This window comes from Hippocampus bargibanti, linkage group LG11 (assembly GCF_051943395.1).
Source record: "Hippocampus bargibanti isolate YZ-2025 linkage group LG11, ASM5194339v1, whole genome shotgun sequence".
Classification (NCBI taxonomy): domain Eukaryota; kingdom Metazoa; phylum Chordata; class Actinopteri; order Syngnathiformes; family Syngnathidae; genus Hippocampus; species Hippocampus bargibanti.
Window position 1 is genome coordinate 883,567 of NC_142744.1, and position 20,700 is coordinate 904,266.

Consider the following 20,700-nt stretch of genomic DNA (forward strand, 5'->3'; position numbering starts at 1 on the left):
AAAAAAAAAATCACGATTACCATGGAGCAATTTGGTTCTCAGAAGAAATGTGAAATGTTTTGAAATGTTTCCTTCCGGTTGTTAAAAACGTTTTAATTGTGTGAACATGCTGTTTTTTAAGGGGGGTTTACGAGCAATAACCTAGTTGTCCACAAGAGGTCAGAATTGCATAAATATTCATCGAGGCACATTTTACAAACAGAACCCTCTGAGATTTTTTCACAATAAAAACATTAATAACATGGCTGGTTTATATTTTAATTCCCCCTCTACCAAAATCACTAGAGCTATCTAGCTAGCAATCTAGCTGGCTACCAAGCTAGCTATTTATTGGCTATCTATTAGCTAGCTAGCTCGCAATTTAGCTAGCTATATACAGTATTTTTATGTATAGATGTAGGAGAAGACTGATATTTGTGATGTATTTAGTGAAAATGATTCTGTTTGATGAGGAATTAAATGACGATGCTATATTGCTAGCTAGTTCAGTGTGCAGATTGGCTTTGGTTTAACCTCGGTTAGCATGTGCTAATCTCGTCCTCTTCTGTGTTTTGCCGTTTTACTCTGTTCATATTGGAAATTTTGCTGAATAAATAGGAGCTTTGGAACATACATCCTCAATCAGTTTATTTTTCAAGAGGCTAACTGCTAAATTGAAGTTTGATACACTCAAGGAGAGCATTACAGTGAAGTTGCTATCTTTTTGCTATATATTAGCTATCTGGCTAGCTATCGAGCTAGCTATCTATTACTTATATAGCTATCTAGCTGGTTAGCTGGCTATCTATTAGCTATCTATTAATTAGCTAGCTTTTTATCTATTTGAGTTCTTTATTAGTTAGCTAGCTTTGTATCTATTTGAGTTATTATTTGCTATCGATTTGATATTATAAGCTATCTATCTGCTAAATTGAAGTTTGATACACTCAAGGAGAGCATTACAGTGAATTTGCTATCTTTTTGCTATATATTAGTTATCTGGCTAGCTACCGAGCTAGCTATTTATTACCTATGTAGCTATGTAGCTGGTTATCTGGCTATCCATTAGCCATCTATTATTAGGCTAGCTTTTATCTATTTGAGTTATTTAATAGTTAGCTAGCTTCTTATCTATTTGAGTTATTATTTGCTATCTATTTGCTATGTATAAGCTAACTATCTAGCTAGCTATTAATTATCTATTAGCTAGCGAGCTAACTTTCTATCTATTTGAGTTATTCTGGGTTCAGTGAACGCTGGCGCATGTGGCTGCCGCTGCTCACCCCAGAAAAACTAATCCTATGACTGTAAAGTGACCTTGAGAGTTTTTGAAAGGCGCTTATGAATGAAATGTATTATTATTATTACTATTATTATTATTATTATTATTTTTATTATTATTATTATAAACTATGCTATTTTATTTACAGTGACTCCGGAAACAGTTTGAACGCGTTCCATGAGGAGTGCTTTTACTTTGAAGGCATTTCCGTTTTATTTACAGCGTGCTTCCATCGTCGCCTCAACACACACACATACACACAAAACGGGACATTTTCCTTTTGCCCACTCGCCGGCCCCCCACGCGAGAAGGACTCGGACATGGCTGCGTGAAGTTTTATCGCCTCTTCTGGTCGAAGCGTCAAGTGAGTCGCGCTTTTTTTTGTCGAGATATTGACTAAAATGTGTTGAAATGAGCATCACCGCGAGACATTGACTCGCGAGCGAACTGCAGGCTAGCTGTGCCATCCCGGGAATACTTTTCACAATAAAACCCAGACGCATTGTTGTTTTTCGTCGCATTTATCCTCACTAATTTGGTCGAAAAGGCGCCTCGGGTAGGTTTTAATTGTACGAGAGTGAATTGAAATATGAACTCGTTGATTTGGGATTGCGAGTCGACTCGGAATTTGCGTGATGTTTGGAATATTTGAGGGAAATAGACGAGCCTCAAGCTCATTTCACCATGGCCGAATTCATCCGTAAACGTCTAGCAATGGACACAGTATCGTAAATATATGGATATGTAAGATCCTAGCATATTCGTATTTGTATATATATTTATATATAAATAGCATAAAACCTATCGGTTAGGCTATTTTTGCGGGGCAATGGTTGTAATGTGTGACATCGTCGACGACCAAGATGAACTTTTTCACTAGTAATCATCATAATAATGATAATAATAATAATACATTTTATTTTCAAGTGTCACTAGTGCGATTTAACGACAAATGATGCTCTCATTGGAATGAAATATAAATCACATCAGTGGTTGTCCCCTTTTAATATTAATATGTGTTTTATATTGAAATTTTACTTCGACGTGTTGGTATTTTTCCGTTTTTTTGTTTGCCTTTGTGTGTTCGATGTGTTATTGAAAAATGAAGCATTGCGGTGTTTGTATTGAGTCAAGCCGCATCCGAAGCTTCGTCCTCGTCCCCCAGCGAGCGATCCTCCTCATCGTCTTTTTGTTGTTGTCTTTATTTTCCTCGACAACAAATGTGCTGGTGATGCAAAGCGGCGGTGATGCGGATGGGGATGGGGGGGGGGGGGGTGCCCTTGACAGAAGAGCGGGAGGTGGAGGGAGGAGGGCAACCGTGTTAGCCGGGCAGAATAAGAGGGCGAGCAAAGCTAAGGCGGAGAAGTGGGGCCAATCTGAACAGGGGTGCTCGAATGTAGTCCTACAATGGCAGCTTAAAAAAAAAAACTACCCAAAAATGATGCCACTTTGTTCCGCTTGAATTTACCAAACACCCTCAAATCAATTCATAAACTCATTGACTGCCAGACGGTGTGCAAAAATGGGTCCAATTCAGTGCCAGGGTTTTTGTCATTTTTGCAGGACCTACAAAATATTGACTTTTAGGACTACATAAACATTCAATGTAGCGTAAAAAAAAAAGTTATTTTCTTAATAATAGTAATAATAATAATAATAATACATTTCAGTTCTAAGTGCCTTTAAAACCTCTCAAGGACACTTTACAGTCACAGGATATTTTAATCTGCAGGCGAGCAGCGGCAGCCACACGTGCCAGTGTTCACTCAACCCGGAAGTAACATAACGTTTAAAAAAAACAAATAATATGACAACACAAAGACACATTCATTCTCATTCATTCTTCAGCACTTTCTGTACCCTCTTTGTGACATGAAGCAGTTCTAGATTTACAGACAAAAAAAAGGCAAAAATCCAATTGGGTAACGTGCATAAATTATGATTTTTTTTCTATTATTTTGCTTTTCTCCCTATTATTTTATTTTATCCCCTATTATTAACACCCAATTTCATTAAAATAACAATTGCGAAGATATCTTTTTTTAACATTTTTATGGTCCTACAAGTGTAAATAATCCATTAAGTTCACAATTTTTCAGATAAAACAATCAACATTTTTATGATTCTACAAGTATAAATAATCCGCAAAGTTCAGCACTTTAAAAGAAAAAAGATCTTCTTTCATTAGAAAAAAAAAGTTAATTCCTAAGTGATATGGCTCTGGAGTTATCTGAGCTTGAAATGGGGGCAGTTGTACAAAATGCAATTCAACAATAATAATAGCAACAGCCGAAGATGTAACAAAACGTGGAAAAAAAGGAAATACCGCCCCCTTGTGAAATGGGAAAACATTGCCAGAGGTCTGGCCAGCGCTTTATCAGCACCTCCTAAGCTAGAAGCATTGCGAGATGGCCGTTTTTGCCGGGTCGGTTGAAATCGTGTCGCCAACGCTGCTCAAATCTTACCATCGGCGTTAGCGTTAAGGTTCGGGCGATGCTCTCGAGCTAACGCTATTGAATGCTAATGCGGCTTGCGTGTTGTTTTTTTTTGGGGGGGAAAAGCCGAAGACGCCATGACCCCGTGAGGCGCCCGCCCCCTCGCAGCGTCATCAACCGGGGAGCGGACGCGCCGCTCAACATGGACGGCGACTTGTCCGAGTTGTCCGCCTTGTCCCCGGGCAAGGAGGACGGCGGCGCTTCCGGCGAGGCGGAGGATCCAGGTACGATCCCCGAAAGCGGCGAGCCCCGAGAGGAACAAGCCTCGCTGACGGCGGAGGAGAGCAGCGAGTTGATCCGGCTCGGTGCCGTAGCGCCCTCCACGCCCGAGTCGGCGTCGGCCAAAACGCCGGGGCGGCGACGTGTCTGCTTTCCTAGCAAGGAGTACCCGGCGCCGGTCCTGCAGGACTCTCGCTGCTTCCTGTTCTGCATGTGCTACCTGACCTTCGTCCAGTCGCTCATGGTGTCGGGCTACCTCAGCAGCGTGATCACCACCATCGAGAAGCGCTACAGCCTTCGCAGCTCCGAGTCGGGCCTGCTGGTCAGCTGCTTCGACATCGGCAGCCTCCTGGTGGTGGTGTTCATCAGCTACTTCGGGGGGAGGGGCCAGCGGCCTCGCTGGTTGGCGGTGGGCGGGGTCTTGGTCGCTTTGGGCGCCGCCCTGTTCTCCTTGCCGCACTTCATCTCGCCGGCCTACCAGATCCAGGAAGTCAACTCGTCGGCGGCTAACGAGGGCCTGTGCTTGAGCGCCAACGCTAGCCGCCGGGAACGCGCGGAGACGGCGTCGTGTCCGCGGGACCAGGAGGGCAACGAGCACAACCTGTACGTGGCGCTCTTCGTTGTGGCCCAGATCCTGGTGGGCATGGGCTCCACGCCCATCTACACCCTGGGGCCCACGTACCTGGATGACAACGTCAAGAAGGAGAACGCCTCGCTCTACCTGGGTAAGATACACATCCATCCCTCCATCTCTCGAGCTAGCTAGCTAGCTAGCTCGCTATTTCTCTCTCTCTTTCTCCATCCACCATCCATCTATCCATCCATCATCCACCCGCCTGTCCATCTATCCATCCATCTCTCAATCTCTCAAGCTACCTAGCTAGCTAGCTGCCTAGCTGTCATCCATCCATCATCCATCTCTCAATCTCGCTAGCTAGCTAGTTCTCTCTTTCTCGATCCATCTGTCCATCCAACCATCCATCCATCTCTCAATCGCTCAAGATAGCTAGCTAGCTGGCTATCATCCGTCTCTCAATCTCTCAAGCTAGCTAACTATTTCTCTCTCTATTTCTCCAACCATTTATGCATCTATCCATCCATCAGTCTATCTATCTAGCGAGCGAGCTAGTTAGCTATCTTGCTATTGCTCTCCCTTTCTCTCTCTATCTCTCTAGCTCTCTAGCTAGTTATCTCTCTCCATCCATCCATCAATCTATCTCTCTAGCTAGCTATTGCTCTCTCTCCATATATGTTTCTAGCTAGCTAGCTAGCTTGCTATCTCTCTCTCTTTCTCTCTATCTAGCCATCCATCTATCGCACTCTCGCTCTCTCTCTATCCATCTATCCAGCTAGCTAGCCAGCTAGCTATTATTTGGTTGAATTGCAAAGCTTCAGCTAGGCAAGCGTAGTGCTTCGTTGGTTCCTTGAGTGACACGGTTAACCTTCAAATGCCGCCATTCCAAGCCCAGGCCACCCCTCGTCCTCGTCCTCGTCCTCGTCCTCGTCCGCCTCCTAACCCGCTTTGGGTTTGGCATAGCTGGCCTGGCATTGTCGCTCCAGTGGCCTCAAACAAGCTGAAGCTTAATCACGGTGAGAATGTGTGTGTGTGTGTGTGTGTGTGTGTGTGTGCAAAATGGCCGCCGTGCGTAAAGGGAGCTGTGTGTACATTCCTGAACATGAAATGACAAAGAGAAATGGCGGCGTGTGTTTCGTATGAACGACGAGCGACGTGCTGCGGAAATCACAATCAATGGACGAAGAATTTGTCTTTGGTCTTTCATCAAATGAATTGTTTCATACTTGTACTACAACCACTACTACTACTACTACTACGACTACTACTACTAATATATTTGCATACTAGTCCACCTTGGCGACTAGCTACCCTTATATATGATTCCAATTCCCGTATAAAAGCGGTAGTACGCCGTACATTATTTGAAATGATAAAAAAAATGCTAACACAAGGACAAATGCAGACAGCTAGCCTAGCGCGCATGTGCACGTTATGCTTTTATCACTCTGACCGTCCACAGCGATTAAAAAAAATACAGTGATACCTCAACTGACAAACACTTAAGCTAACGAACTGTTCGCCTTACGAACATTAAATTCGCGAGAATATAATCTTGGCATACCACCTAGTTTTTGGTGGACGAACCAAACCTAGTTTTCGTCACCACTTTTCTTTGAGTGGAGACGTGGTTTGTTATTGAGTGGAGTACTTTTGCTGTTATGGGAGCGAAAAAGACCCCACCACAGGCTATTGTTGAGCCAAACAAGACACAAAAAAAATGTTGGTCGAGCAGAAGAAGGAGATCTTTGAAAAACACCAATGAGGTGTGCGTTTGTGTGACTTAGCGTCCCAGTACTAGTACGCTAAGTCGACCATTGCTAAGTGTGGCTAAGGGTGTTTCTATGTCGCCGAAGCAACAGTCTCAGGAAATAGAAAAGGTTGAAAAACTTCTGTTGATTTGGATGAACGAAAAGCAGCTAGTAGGGGACAGTGTGAGTGAGGGTATTGTCGCCGAGGAAGAAGGGGAACTTCACTCGGATATCATCAAGAGGCAACTACATCAACGACCATCACAAAGGTCAATAAAACGACTTTATTATACAGTACCGTTAATTTCTTTCATTACGATACAATAGCATATTTATTATACATAAAATAAGGTCTATTTTGTGTTGTTTTAAGGCTTATTTAGTAGAAAATTATAATTTTATGGGGACCTGGGAACGGATTATTCTGATTTTAATGGTTTCCTATGGGAAATAAAAGTTTGGAACATGAAAGTTTCGCCTTACACACAATTTCTGGGCACCAATTAAATTCATGAGCTGAGGTATCGCTGTATATTGACAAGTATGGATTAGCGATTGTCTGGCAACCATTTTAGGGTGTACTCCACTTAGTGCCCAAAAGCATACTCAATAGGAGAAGTAACAAAACAACATGGATGAAATTATTTTAATAATTAAATGTTGGCCTGTCAAAATAAAAGGCCTATTTGGACCGTTTTTGCATCTTGTCTATTTTTGCTTCACATCCTTTTTTTTCCTCTTCAAATTTGATAAGGTGAAGTTTGTCAAGGTTTGAAGGAATGAAGCAAAAGTGAATCAATGTGACCGCGTCCATTAAACAAACAATCGACATCTTCTTCTTGCACTCGCGTCACCTGAGAACGTTTAGCTCGGACGCTCCATCGCTAGGATGTTGGAATGTAGAAAAACAAGATACAGGAGCCTCTGGCTAGCTCGCTTGCTAGCTAGCTCACTTGCTAATTAGCTACCTCGCTTTCTAATTAGCTCACTTGCTAATTAGATTGCTTGTTAATTAGCTTGCTTGGTAGCTTGCTCGCTTGCTGCTAGCTCGCTTGCTAGCTTGCTTGCTAATTAGCTAGCTCGTTTGCTAGCTAGCTTGCTTGCTTGCTAATTAGATCACTTGCTAGCTAGCTCGCTTGTTAATTAACTCACTTAGTAGCTCGCTCACTTGCTGCTAGCTCGCTTGCTAGCTAGCTCGCTTGCTTAGCTTGCTTGCTGGCTAGCTAGCTTGCTGGCTAGCTAGCTGGTTAGCTAGCTGGTTGGCTAGCTTGCTTGCTAGCTAGCTCGCTTTCTGGCTAGCTAGCTAGCTTTCTGGCTCGCTTGCTTGCTTGCTAATTAGCTCACTTGATAGCTCGCTCACTTGCTGCTAGCTCCCATTGCTAGCTTGCTTGCTAATTCACTCGCTTACTAGCTAGCTCGCTTGCCAGCTAGCTTGCTTGATAATTAGCTCGCTTGCTAGCTAGCTCGCTGGCTAATTAGCTCGCTTGCTGGCTAGCTACCTTGCTGGTTAGATCACTAGATGGCTAGCTCGCTTGGTAGCTAGCTAGCGCTTAGTCTCCATAGCCGATGATGATGTTGTCAGCAGCAAATAGGTTGTGCCTTGTCTTTGAAGCGGTCATGTATTCTCCAACCGTTCCTGATGGTGGCGCCGCGCTAGCAAAGCGTTAAGCAGACGAGCGCTGCGTCAGCACGTTGCCGTGACAACTCAGGGCATTCCATTGTGTCTGGCCTCCCCCTCCCCCCTTTCGTGTTCGTCCGCCGTCTGATTGTCTGCGGACCCTCGCGCATCGTTCTTTGCCGCCATGATGGCCGCGCACGCTAGCATCTGCTTCGTGGTGGTGTCGCTTGATCCTGTCACGTTGCATAACTCAGCGCCAAGTGGGGATTATCGGACGCCTTTCGGAAAAAAGCGCTCAGTCCCGTCCGTCTCCATCTGATGTCATGAGACGCTTGCTCATACGGTCAATGACGCACCTCCGTCAATGCGTCATTGACTTTGGGATTATTATTTTCACCGACACTGACAGGCAAAAGTCATGCAGTCAAAACGGTAGCGGTGGCGGTGGCGGTGGTGGTGGCGCTAAATCAAAACCCGAGCCACTTCGGCAATGTCGTATATTCAAATCCCGAATAAAAACGTGAATGGCAGTGAATGAGTTAAAAGCTATCTGATGACTCGACAGCATTGACTGCAGATACATAACTTGCTGGCTATCTAGCTCGCTACCTAGTTATTTAGCTGGCTAGCAATTTATTAGCTATAATATAATAATACATATGCAAGCTATCTATCTATTAGCAACTGAGCTATCTAGCTATATAGCTGGCTATCTATTAGCTAGGTAGCTAGCTTTCTATCAATTTGAGTTACTTCAGGGTTAAGTGAATGCTGGAGTGTGTGGCTGCCGCTGCTCACCCACAAAAAAATATCATGTGACTATAGTGTCCTTGAGAGTATTATTATTATTATTATTATTATTATTATTATTATTATTATTATTATTATTATTATTAAAAGCTATTTGATGACTCTCCAGTATTGACTGCAACTACATAACTTGTTGGCTATTTAGCTAGCTATCTAGTTATTTAGCTGGCTAGCTATCTAGCTAGCTACTTAGCTACCAATCCATTAGCTATAATATAATAATATATATGATGGCTGGCTGGCTGGCTATCAAGCTAGCTAGCTATCTATTAGCTATCGAGCTATTTAGCTATGTAGCTGGCTATCTATTAGCTAGCTAGCGGGAATGGCGCTCCACGTCATATTTTTTAATTTCCGAATAAATTCCATCTAGCTAGCTACATATCACCTAGCTATATGGATGTATGGCTATCTATCTAGCTCACTATCTAGCTCGCTATCTAGCTGTCTACCTGGCTACTATCTATTTGCTATCCATTTGCTATTTATTAGCTATCAATTAACTCTCTGTTAGCTGTCTGGCTGGCTATCTAGCTAAATATCTATTAGCTGTCTGGCTAGATGGCTAGTTATCTAGCTAGCTACATATCTATTAGCTATAGGGCTGTCTATCTATCAATCTAGCTTGCTATTAGCCAGTTAGCCAGCTATCTATATAACTAACAGATAAAAAAACGTTGTTCTGATTACACCTGTGCACGCTATTGCCGATGATCCTCAGCTTGGTCTTAACAGATACGCAGCTGGCAAAGGACGCATCGTTAGAGAGAGAGAAGGGGGTGATCGGGATCCCGGAGGTCGGTAGAAATCGCAGTGGTCCCGATATTGAGATGAACTCAGTACACCCGCTTTGTGTTCTTAGCTAATGCTGGAAGCTAACTTATTGTTGCCACTGCAGCAGGACTTGCTCAGTCACACCACCAGAAGCCATGTTGCCGTCCGAGGCCAACCGAATTGAGGAATGTACGCAGTTAATGCCGTCTAATTGGCAAAATCCCGTTCTTTTCATGTGACCGCACGCATGAACACAGAAGGCCTCTTATGAGGTTGCTTGACAAGTTACGGAACTTTACAGGCGCTAAGAAATCAGTCCACATCCACGTCGTCCTGTCATATTGTTTGATTTGAGAGATAATTTGTGCTTTTTTTAAACTTTATGTTACTTCCGGGTTGAGTGAACGCTGGCGCGTGTGGCTGCCGTTGCTCACCCACAGGAAAACTGATCCTGTGATTTGTTGCAGCTTCAGCTGTTGTTTATTTATTTATTTAGTTAGTCATAGCTAGCTATCTGTTAGCTATATAGCTATCTAACTAGCTAGCTATCTGGATAGATGACTATTAGTTGTATAGCTATCTAGCTAGCTAGCTATCTGGCTAGCTAACTATTATTATTATTATTATTATTATTGTTGTTGTTATTAAAGCAACACTTTCATAGACAAAATATAATTCACAGTAGTCTGTGATTCAGATATTTTTAGGCCAGCAGAGAAGGCTTTGCAGGCCCTGTGTTTTCTGCTGTTATGCTCCTTCATTCTTTCTCTGTGTTTGTTTGTAGCCATCATGTACGTGATGGGCGCTTTGGGTCCGGCAGCGGGCTACTTGCTGGGCGGCGTCCTCATCGGGTTCTACGTGGATCCCAAGACGGTGGTGAACATCGATCAAAGTGATCCTCGCTTCATCGGAAACTGGTGAATATCGGAAAATACACACACATGTACACGGAGGCAGTATCACTTCAAGGAAAGATGACGGGAAACTACTGGATGTCGGAGGTCAGATACAATACACTCAAATGCAGTGCATTTCACAGCTAGGCCTTCAGTCGTGCTATGTCTGACTTAATCCAACCCTGAACTCATTGAATGGCAGACGATATGCAAAAATGTGTCCACTGCAGTGCCGGGGTTTTTGTCATAGTCACTCAAATTGCAGGACCCGCAGAATATAAAAAAGTACATCTAGGAGTAAATCGTGACATGATTAGCTGGCTATCTAGCTAACTACCTAGCTGGCTATGTATTTGTTATCTATTAGCTATCTATTGGCCGTCTAATTATAATAATAATAATAATAATACATTTCATTTCTATGCGCCTTTCAAAACTCTCAAGGACACTTTACAGTCACGGGATAGTTTTTCTGCAGGTGAGCAGCGGCAGCCACACGCGCCAGCGTTCACTCAACCCGGAAGTAACATAAAGTTAAAAAAAGCACAAATTATCTATTAGCTATCTATTAGCTTCCGTCTGTGTAAGCTCTCAGTCATACAGGAGTGGTCCATCGATGAAAAGGTTTCTTCAGCCGTCATCTGTACTTTTTTGAAGGTGTCGGACGTTTCGCTTCTTATCCAAGATGCTTCGTCAGCGAACTAAAGTCGCTGTCAAGACTTTAGCATCTTGGATAAGAAGCGAAACGTCCGACACCTTCAAAAAAGTACAGATGACGACTGAAGAAACCTTTTCATCAATCTATCTATTAGCTATTTATTAGCTATCTGGCTGGCTCTCTGTTAGTTATATAGCTAGCTGGTAACTGGCTATCTATAGGCTATCTATTAGCTAGCTAGCTTTCTATCTATTTGAATTACTTCTGGGTTGAGTGAGCGTTGGCGCTGCTCACCCACATAAAAGCTTTTGTTTTGAAGCTTTGAAGTTTTGAAAGGCGCTTAAAAATGAAATGGTGGGTGAGCGGTGGCAGCCACACGCGCCAGTGTTCACTCAACCTGGAATTACTCAAATAGATAGAAAGTTAGCTAGCTAGCTAATAGATAACTAATAGATATCTAGCTAGATAGCTAATAGATAGCAAATAGCGAGCAAGGTAGATAGCTAATAGATAGAAAATAGCTAGCTAGCTAGGTAGATAGCTAATAGATAGCAAATAGCTAGCTAGCTAGGTAGATAGCAACACGAGCCAGCGTTCACTCATCTCGGAATAACTAAAATAGATAGAAAGTTATCGAGCTAACTAATCGATAACTAATAGCTAGCTAGCTAGATAGCTAATAGATAACAAATAGCTATTTAGCTAGCTATGTCTTGGCCCGGTTTGCAGGTGGAGTGGCTTCCTGCTATGTGCGGTGGCCATGTTGTTGGTCATCTTCCCCATGTTCACCTTCCCCAAGAAGTTGCCGCCGCGACACAAGAAGAAGAAAAGGAGGAAAAAGTTGACCTTGGATGAGATGTCCAGCGACGACGACGTCCTCAAGGAGAAGAGCAACAACAACAAAGCCGTCACGTCCTCCATGGGCTTCGGAAAAGACATCAAAGGTATGCGCAAGAGCACTTCAGAACCACGTAAAGTGTATTTAGCGTATTTTTCGGTGTATAAGGCGCATTTTGAATGGATTTCAACTTGCCACCATTTCAACTTGCATCCATTTTTGACTTACGACCATTTTTTTACTTACACCCGTTTGGTCGGAACGGATCGCGGTTGTAAGTCGGATGTTACCTGTAATGTATTTATAAACTAGTGAATGTTTTTTATTGGTTTCTTTATTTTTTGGGCCACAGATCTTCCCAAGGCAGCCGTGAGGATCCTGAGTAACGTGACCTTCCTCTTCGTCAGTTTGTCCTACACGGCAGAGAGCGCCATCGTCACCGCCTTCATCACGTTCATCCCCAAGTTCATCGAATCGCAATTTGGGATCCCCGCCTCCAGCGCCAGCATCTACACAGGTCGCCATTTTGACAAAATGGACACGAGCAGCATCAACAACAAATGGCTATTTGGCTGTCTATCTGTTAGCTAGCTAGCTAGCTAGCTATTAGCTATCTACCGAGCTAGCTACAGTGATACCTCGGTTTACGAACCCCTTGGCTTACGAACCTTTCGGTTTATGAACGTTCAATTTATGAACATTTTACCTTAGCATACGAACTATTTTTCGGGATACACACGGAGCTGCCACAATGAGTGATGTGTCGTTTGCCAACGAGCCCGTTCTCCAAACAAGAAAATGGCAGCCGACATTTTTTTGTCCTCTATTCCCCGCCCTCAGTCTTCGGTTAAAACCATGTGATTGGTCAAGAACGCAGCAGTGAGGGGAGGCGGTTTAAACATGAAAGAGACAGGCAGACGACAGAGAGTGAGAAAATGGAGAGAACTTTGATAAGTGGAAAGGCAGAGTGTAGACTGCAAGGTTAAAATTCTCATCAATCAGGCTCCACAAATAACCCGCACAAGCCGTCTTTACACTTGATGCAAAAAGCTATCAACCCAGCTAAACAGAACACAATTGATGAGGAACAAGGTAAAATTATGGCAGAGAAAGCACCTCCAAGGGATCATTCCTCAAGATGGTGATAGAAGAAGGCTACGTTCCTCATCAAGTGCTGATGAAACTGGACACTCCATTCCATCAAGGCATTAACGACCATCACAAAGGTCAATAAAACCACTTTATTATACAGTACCGTTTATTTCTTTCATTATAATACCATAGCACATTTATTATACATAAAATAAGTTATATTTTCTGTAGTTTTAAGGCTTATTTAGTTAAAAAAAAATATGTTTTATGGGGACCTGGGAACGGATTATTCTCATTTTAACGGTTTCCTACGGGAAATACATTTTTGGGATACACACTTTTCACCTTACACACTCTGTCTGGGAACCAATTAAGTTCATAAGCCAAGGTATCACTGTATCTGGCTAGCTATCCATTAGCTAGCTGGCTAGCTTTCTATCTATTTGTGTTATTCCGGTTTGAGTGAACGTTGGCGAGTGTGGCTACCGCTGCTCACCCGCAGAAAAAAACGGATCCTGTGACTGTAAAGTGAGCTTGAGAGTTTTGAAAGGCGCTTTGAAATGAAATGTATGATTCTGATTCTGATTCTGATTCTAAATGTTATCTGTTGCGTGATCGTCAGGCGTGATCATCGTGCCGAGCGCCGGCGTGGGCATCGTGCTAGGCGGCTACATCATCAAGAAGCTAAAACTGGGCGCCCGCGAGTCGGCCAAGTTGGCCATGATCTGCAGCGGCGTGTCGCTGCTGTGCTTCTCCACCCTCTTTATCGTGGGCTGCGAGAGCATCAACCTGGGGGGCATCAACATTCCTTACACCACCGGGTGAGGCCCGCTAAAGGAACAAAGATGGCGCCATCGGTGACCGCCGCCACGGACATTTTTGGTTTCGCGGCAAGACGCGCCGCGGCCGTGCAACAAAGCCAGCGGGGGTGGCGGGGGGGTGGGGGGGGTTGTTTTATAGGAACTTTGGCAGGACGCCCACTTGGCTCTTTTTCTCTATTTCTCTCTCTCTTTCTCTTTCTCTCTCTTTCTATCTTTATCTTTTTCTCTCTCTCTTTCTCTCTCTCCTTATCTCTCTCTCTCTCAATCTCTCCCTCACTCTCTTTTTTCTATCTCCCCCTCTCTCTCTGTCTCTCCCTTTCTCTCTCTCTCTCTATCTCTCTCTTTTTTCTCTTCCTTTCTCTCTCTCTTTCTCTCTCTTTTCTATTTCCCTCTCTCTATCTCTCTCAGTTTCTCTTTCTCTTTTTTCTGTCTCTCTCTATGTCCCTCTCTCTCTTTTTTTCTATCTCCAACTCTCTCTCTCTCTTTCTCTTCCTTTCTCTCTCTCTCTCTCTCTTTCTCTCTCTCTCTCTCTCTTTCTCTTCCTTTCTCTCTCTCTTTTCTCTCTCTCTCTCTCTCTCTTTCTCTCTCTCTCTTTCTCTTCTCTCTCTCTCTCTCTCTCTCTCTCTCTCTCTCTCTCTCTCTCTCTCTCTCTCTCTCTCTCTCTCTCTCTCTCTCTCTCTCTCTCTCTCTCTCTCTCTCTCTCTCTCTCTCTCTCTCTCTCTCTCTCTCTCTCTCTCTTACTCTCTCTCTCTCTCTTTCTCTCTCTCTCTCTCTCTCTCTCTCTCTCTCTCTCTCTCTCTCTCTCTCTCTCTCTCTCTCTCTCTCTCTCTCTCTCTCTCTCTCTCTCTCTCTCTCTCTCTCTCTCTCTCTCTCTTTCTCTCTCGCTCTCTCTCTCTCTCTCTCTCTCTCTCTCTCTCTCTCTCTCTCTCTCTCTCTCTCTCTCTCTCTCTCTCTCTCTCTCTCTCTCTCTCTCCTTTCTCTCTCTCTCTCTCTCTCTCTCTCTCTCTCTATATATTGACCAGGGCGACCTATCCGCTGGAATGACTTTTTTTCTTCTTCATGAAAGCAGACTAATTGTTGACGTGGTCAGTCAATCATTGGATGATCGATTGAGTTTGGGAAAGTAGTTCGTCCTCCATTGTTGTTGTTTTTTGTATTTTCTCCCCAAAAGTTATTTTATTTTGTTTCTCTCCGTGTTTCTAAAAGCAAGCGATCGAGTGGTAAAGCGTTTCTGCAACTTTTTGTGAACCTTGTTTGTGGCGGTCCCCCGTTTCCAGGCCCACCCTTACGATGACGCAGAGGAACCTGACGGGCGGCTGCAACGTCAACTGCGGCTGCCGAATCCACGAATACGCTCCCGTCTGCGGCTCGGACGGCATCACTTACTTTAACCCTTGCCTGGCCGGATGCAGCAGCGTCTCCAACGACAGCAGCGGCGTAAGGCAACCGTCCTTGATCACGTTAGCTCGGTCGCCGCCATTCACAAATTTATTCGGGTGTTGAAAAGCACTAGTTGCTGAGTTTTGGTTTTACTTGGGTGCCGATAAACTGCTGGTCAGACCTCTGGGAATGTTTTTTTTTTCCCTCCCACGAGGGGACAGCATTTGCCTTTTTCCATGTTAGCGCTTTGTTGATGCTACTTCCAGGTTGAGTAAACGCTGGCATGTGTGGCTGCCGCTGCTCACCCGTAGGAAAAATATCCTGTGACTGTAAAGTGACCTTGATAGTTTTGAAAGGCGCTCGTAAATGAAATATATTATTATTATTAATTTTTTTTTGCAGATCCGCAACTACTCGGAATGCGCGTGCGTCCAAAGCCGTCAGGTCATCACGCCATCGTCAGGAGGCCCGGGCAGCAATCAGTTGCAGCTGGTCATCGTCAAGACGTACCTGAACGAGAACGGATACGCCGTATCCGGAAAGTGTGACCGCACCTGCGGGACCCTCATCCCCTTCCTCATCTTCCTCTTCATCGTCACGCTCATCACAGCCTGCGCTCAGCCTTCCGCCATCATCGTCACGCTGAGGTACTTCAAAAATGGAGAAAAAAAAGGTCAATAGGTCAAGTTTTGTTTGATATGTACTGCCCTACTAAAGTAATAAATATTCAATCATTTAGAAATACAGTCATACCTCAGCTTACAAACTTAATTGGTTCCCAGAAAGTGTGTGTAAGGCGAAAAGTGTGTCTTCCAAGCATTAATTTCCCACAAGAAACCATTAAAATGAGATTAATCCGTTCCCAGGTCCCCATAAAACATAATTTTCTACTAAATAAGGCTTAAAACTACACGAAATATACCTTATTTTATGTAGAATAAATGTGATATTGTATTGTAATTCAAGAAATAAACTGTACTGTGTAATAAAGTGGTTTTATTGACCTTTGTGATAGTCGTTGATGGCTTGATGGAATGGAGTGGGAGGAGGAGGGAAGGAGGGGGTTACTGTTTGGAAGGAGAGTCACATTCCATTGGCCTATCTTTCATAGACTTATGCCCAGGGATGGACTTCTCTTCCTGTGTAATGAAAGTCCGATGAGGCAACTTTTTCCAAAAAAAGAGTGAAGTTGCCCTGCTTCCTCGGCGACAATACCCTCACTCACCCTGTCCCCTACTAGCTGCTTTTTCGTTCATCCAAATCAACAGAAGTTTTTCAACCTTTTCTATTTCCTGAGACTGTTGCTTAGACAACACTGAAACAGCCTTAGCCACACGTAGCAATGGTCGACTTAGCGTACTGGTACTGGGACGTTAAGTCACACAAACGCACACCTTGTTGGCATGTTTCGATGATCTCCTTCTTCTGCTCGACCGTCATTTTGTTTTATGTCCTCTTCGGCTTAACACTTGTGGTGGGGTCTTTTTCGGTCCCAGAATAGCAAAAGTACTCCACTCGATAACAAACCATGTCTGCACTCAGAGAAAGTGGGTGTGGAAAACTAATCCGTCAGGTATCACTGTATTTTATCATCTCTTGTACAAGCAGATGCTAGCATGCTAACGGGTGTGTTTGTGCAGGTCAGTGGCAGAGCAGGAGCGGCCGTTTGCGTTAGGAATGCAGTTTGTTCTCCTCAGGACGCTTGGTGAGTACAAACAAATTCAGAATCACTTGCATGGAATAATATGAAAGAAAATAATAACTTATAATGGCCCCGCCCCTCAAAAAAAGCACAAGTGAATAGAATTGGAAAGAATTTAATTCAATTGGCATCTGGGTTGAGTGAATGCTGGCGTGCATGGCTGCCTCTGCTCACCCGCAGATTTTCTTTTCTCATCCCGTGACAGTAAAGTATCCTTGACAATTTTGAAAGGCACTTCAAATTAAAATGTATTATTATTATTATTATTATTATTATTATTATTATTAGTAGTAGTAGTAGTAGTAGTAGTAGTAGTAGTAGTATCATCATCACCATCATTATTATTATTATTATTATTATTATTATTGTGCTGCTCCTTCTGCAATTTCTGTCTTCACCACCCGGGGCAGTATAATACAGATGTGCATAGAGTATCTGTGGGCTAGCTGGCTGGCTGGCTATCTGTTAGCTATTTAATGGCTAGCTAGCTGGTTGGCTGGCTATCTATTGGCTGGCTGGCTATCTGTTGGCTATCTATTAGCTAGCTAGCTAGTTTTTTATTCATTTCAGTTATTCCGGGTTGAGTGAACGCCGGCGCATGTGGCTGCCGCCGCTCACCCACAGAAAAACTGATCCAGTGGCTTTAAAGTGACCTTGAGAGCTTTGAAAGGCGCTTGGAAACAAAATGTATTATTATTCTGATGATGATGATTATTACTATATTCTCGCAAAGGGGGAAACGTTTGTTAGCTAAAGCGTTCGTAAGCTGAGGTAGCACTGCACTGGTTGATGGAACGAGGTTGTTCTTTGCTAGCTCTTTCTGTGTTTTGATGTTCCGTCAGCGTACATCCCGACGCCCATCTACTTTGGCGCCGTCATCGACACCACCTGCATGCTGTGGCAGCAGGACTGCGGCGTGCACGGCTCGTGCTGGGAATACGACGTGACCTCGCTACGCTTCGTCTACTTCGGCCTCGCCGCCAGCCTCAAGTTCCTGGGCTTCCTCTTCATCTTCCTCACGTGGTACTCCATCAAGTACAAAGAAGAACGGGTGGAACGCTGGCTCAAGCGCCACCTGTCGCCCGCCGACACGGTGGGCAGCCTGGTGTGCCACCCGGGAGGTCGCAAAGGTCACGCTCGCACCCGCTCCTGCCCGGTTAACATCCCGCGTAGCGAGCACGCCGCGCCGCCTCACGCCTGCGCGCCGCCGCGCGCCGGCGTTCTCAACCGAGGCGTCAGTACGCAAAGTTGCCCCGGCAACGAGTTGAAAGCCGGGACGCCGCCGCCGCCGTGCCCCGCCCCCGCCGTGCCGGCGCGCTCCTTAGAGCAGGTGGCCGTGCGCGTTTAAAGAACAACCGACGCCATTTTTTTGGTTGCTGACTGACATCAGAAAAATGTTTTATAGCATCTAAAATAGACAAAAAGCGCAGGGGCGTTCCTTCAGTGACGTCACGTCAGGCATCGTCATCAACTGGAAAACAAGACTTGACTTCCTGAATATTCAGCGCGAGTCTTAAAAGGTAAAATCTAGCTATATGCGCTGGAATCTTTGTAAAATGCCCTCAGTAGAAGTCATTTCAAGTCATTTTACAAATTATGGACGCAACTTGTCCAGAGGCGTCGGTTGTCCTTTAAACGCTAGCCCGGTTAGCAGTATGCTACGCGGAAGCCTTAGCCAGTTGACTTTCTATACAAGCGCTGAAAAAAAACAAAAAAGTAACAAAAACTACATCTCGCCCTAATGTCCCCCCCAACTCACCACGCCCGCCTCGCCCGGAACTGAACTCTACCAACCTTCACACCCACAACACGAATATGCAAGAGTACGTTCAGAGACCCAAACCATCGAGAACTTGGTACCAAAGTCACGGATCCAATGGGTTTGAAAACCGCGGTTAGTAGTTCTAAGGGGTTTCAAAGGAGATGTTCCGCTTTTTTTGGCACCCTACCTCAATTTTTTTGTTAACATCTCAATGGTAAATATTGCAAAAAGACGGACGGGTACTAGCGTAGCTTAGCTACTTTTTAGCATCTTTTCACAGTGTTACTGTTTTTGTTCTCAACGGAAATGAAGTTACCAAGCCACATTTTGGCACCCACCTACAGAAGAACTAGCCTACGTGTTGACATACCGGAATTTACGGTGTATAAGGCGCACCGGAGTTCAGTGATACCTCAGCTTTAGCTCACAAACGTTTTGCCTTACAAACATTAAATTCGCGATCTAGCATACAAACTAGTTTTTGGCGGACCACACGCCGTCACGGTGGCTGGCGGACTAGTTTTCGTCACCACTTTTCTTTGGGTGCAGACATGGTTTGTTATCAAGTGTAGTACTTTTGCTGTTATGGGACTGAAAAAGACCCCAACACAGGCTAGTGTTAAGCCGATGAGGGCACAAAAGAAAATGACGGACCAGCAGAAGAAGGAGATCATCAAAAAAACACCAACGAGGTGTACGTTTGTGTGACTTAGCGTACCAGTACGCTAAGTTGCTCCATGTGGTTAACGGTGTTTCTGTGTTGTCTAATCAACGGTCTCAGGCAATCCAAGACGTTGAAAAACTTCTGTTGATTTGGATTAACGAAAAGCAGCTAGTAAGGCACCGTGTGAGTGAGGGTATTATCGCAGAGAAAGCACGGCAACTTCACTCGGATATCATCAAGAGGCAACTACATCAACGGCCATCACAAAGGTCAATAAAACTACTTTATTATACAGTGCAGTTCATTTCTTTCATGACAATACAATAGCACATTTATTATACATAAAATAAGGTCTATTTTGTGTTGTTTTAAGGCTTATTTTGTAGAAAATTATGTTTTATGGGGACCTGGGAACACATTATTCTCATTTTAATGGTTTCTTATGGGAAGTAAATGTTTGGCAGACAAACTTTTTGCCTTACACACACTTTCTGGAAACCAATTAAGTTCGTGAGCTGAGGTAAGGCGCAGGGTCATTTTTTGGAAGAAATTTGAGGCTTTTGGGTGCGCCTTATATACCGGAAAATACGGTATTCTTCAATGGGGGCTTATCAGCCAATCACATGACAGATGGTATTGTGTTAGCCACTTTGCGCCACAAACTTTATCAAGTGTTTATTGAATTAATTGGATTAGCCTTTATTAGTGTCGCAGTTGAGACATTTATATTTCACAGCAGCAAAGTGAGGAAAGGAAAGGAATAAGTAGAAAAACAAAATACAGGAGCTGCTGTAAAGGCAAAATAATTGATTGTTTTAATCACTTCCTGGTTTTTGATCAACTTAGTTCTGAACCTTTTGGACACAAATGCCCATGCGGAGATGCAATGCATTGTGGGAGATGATATAGCTATTTTTTTTTTTTTTGAGGAACACATTAATTATCATCCGGTCACTCAGCCAATCCAAACGACGCATTTGATTGGCTTACAAAAGCAACGTGTGCACGTGACCAACAACCTGTCTTTTACGAGACCACCCCCCCTCCTCTGCTGATTGGTTGTCTTTGGTGACATCTGCTGGTGACTCGTGGACTTGCACGTCGTCACGACACGAAGGATTTCATCATTGAAACTCATTCCCGCCTTCCCAGAGTCACGTGATTGTCATGTGACCACCGGGTTGGAGTTTAAAAATAAAAACATTTCTGTATTTTTTGTTTGTTTGTTTTATGAGGTCATCTCACTGCGACGTCGCTTTGACGTCTTTCCGTTAAAAATGTGAACAAAAGAAAAATAGTAACAATAAAAAGTCTGACCAAGTTTTTTTGCGGTTCTATTCGTGCGCATGCGCGAGTACACGTTTGACGTTTGCCCTCAGTGTGAT

At 44.0% G+C, this 20,700-nt stretch overlaps 1 protein-coding gene across 2 annotated transcripts; it reads left to right on the forward strand.

Annotated features, from left to right (window-relative positions):
- Positions 1–1,490: 1,490 nt before the first annotated feature.
- On the forward strand, positions 1,491–19,607 carry LOC148891011 (solute carrier organic anion transporter family member 5A1-like). 2 transcript variants are annotated; one of them, XM_089007739.1, is made up of 11 exons: positions 1,491–1,625; positions 3,823–4,700; positions 5,440–5,565; positions 10,287–10,419; positions 11,786–12,000; positions 12,247–12,411; positions 13,609–13,807; positions 15,085–15,244; positions 15,590–15,834; positions 16,828–16,892; positions 17,732–19,607. In XM_089007739.1, exons 2-11 carry the CDS (start codon positions 3,899–3,901, stop codon positions 18,235–18,237), a joined length of 2,616 nt encoding a protein of 871 aa, XP_088863865.1. In that variant the 5' UTR covers positions 1,491–1,625; positions 3,823–3,898; the 3' UTR covers positions 18,238–19,607. The 2 variants fall into 2 exon arrangements, with proteins under 2 accessions (XP_088863865.1, XP_088863866.1); XM_089007740.1 differs by lacking the exon at positions 5,440–5,565.
- The last annotated feature ends 1,093 nt before the right edge of the window (positions 19,608–20,700 follow it).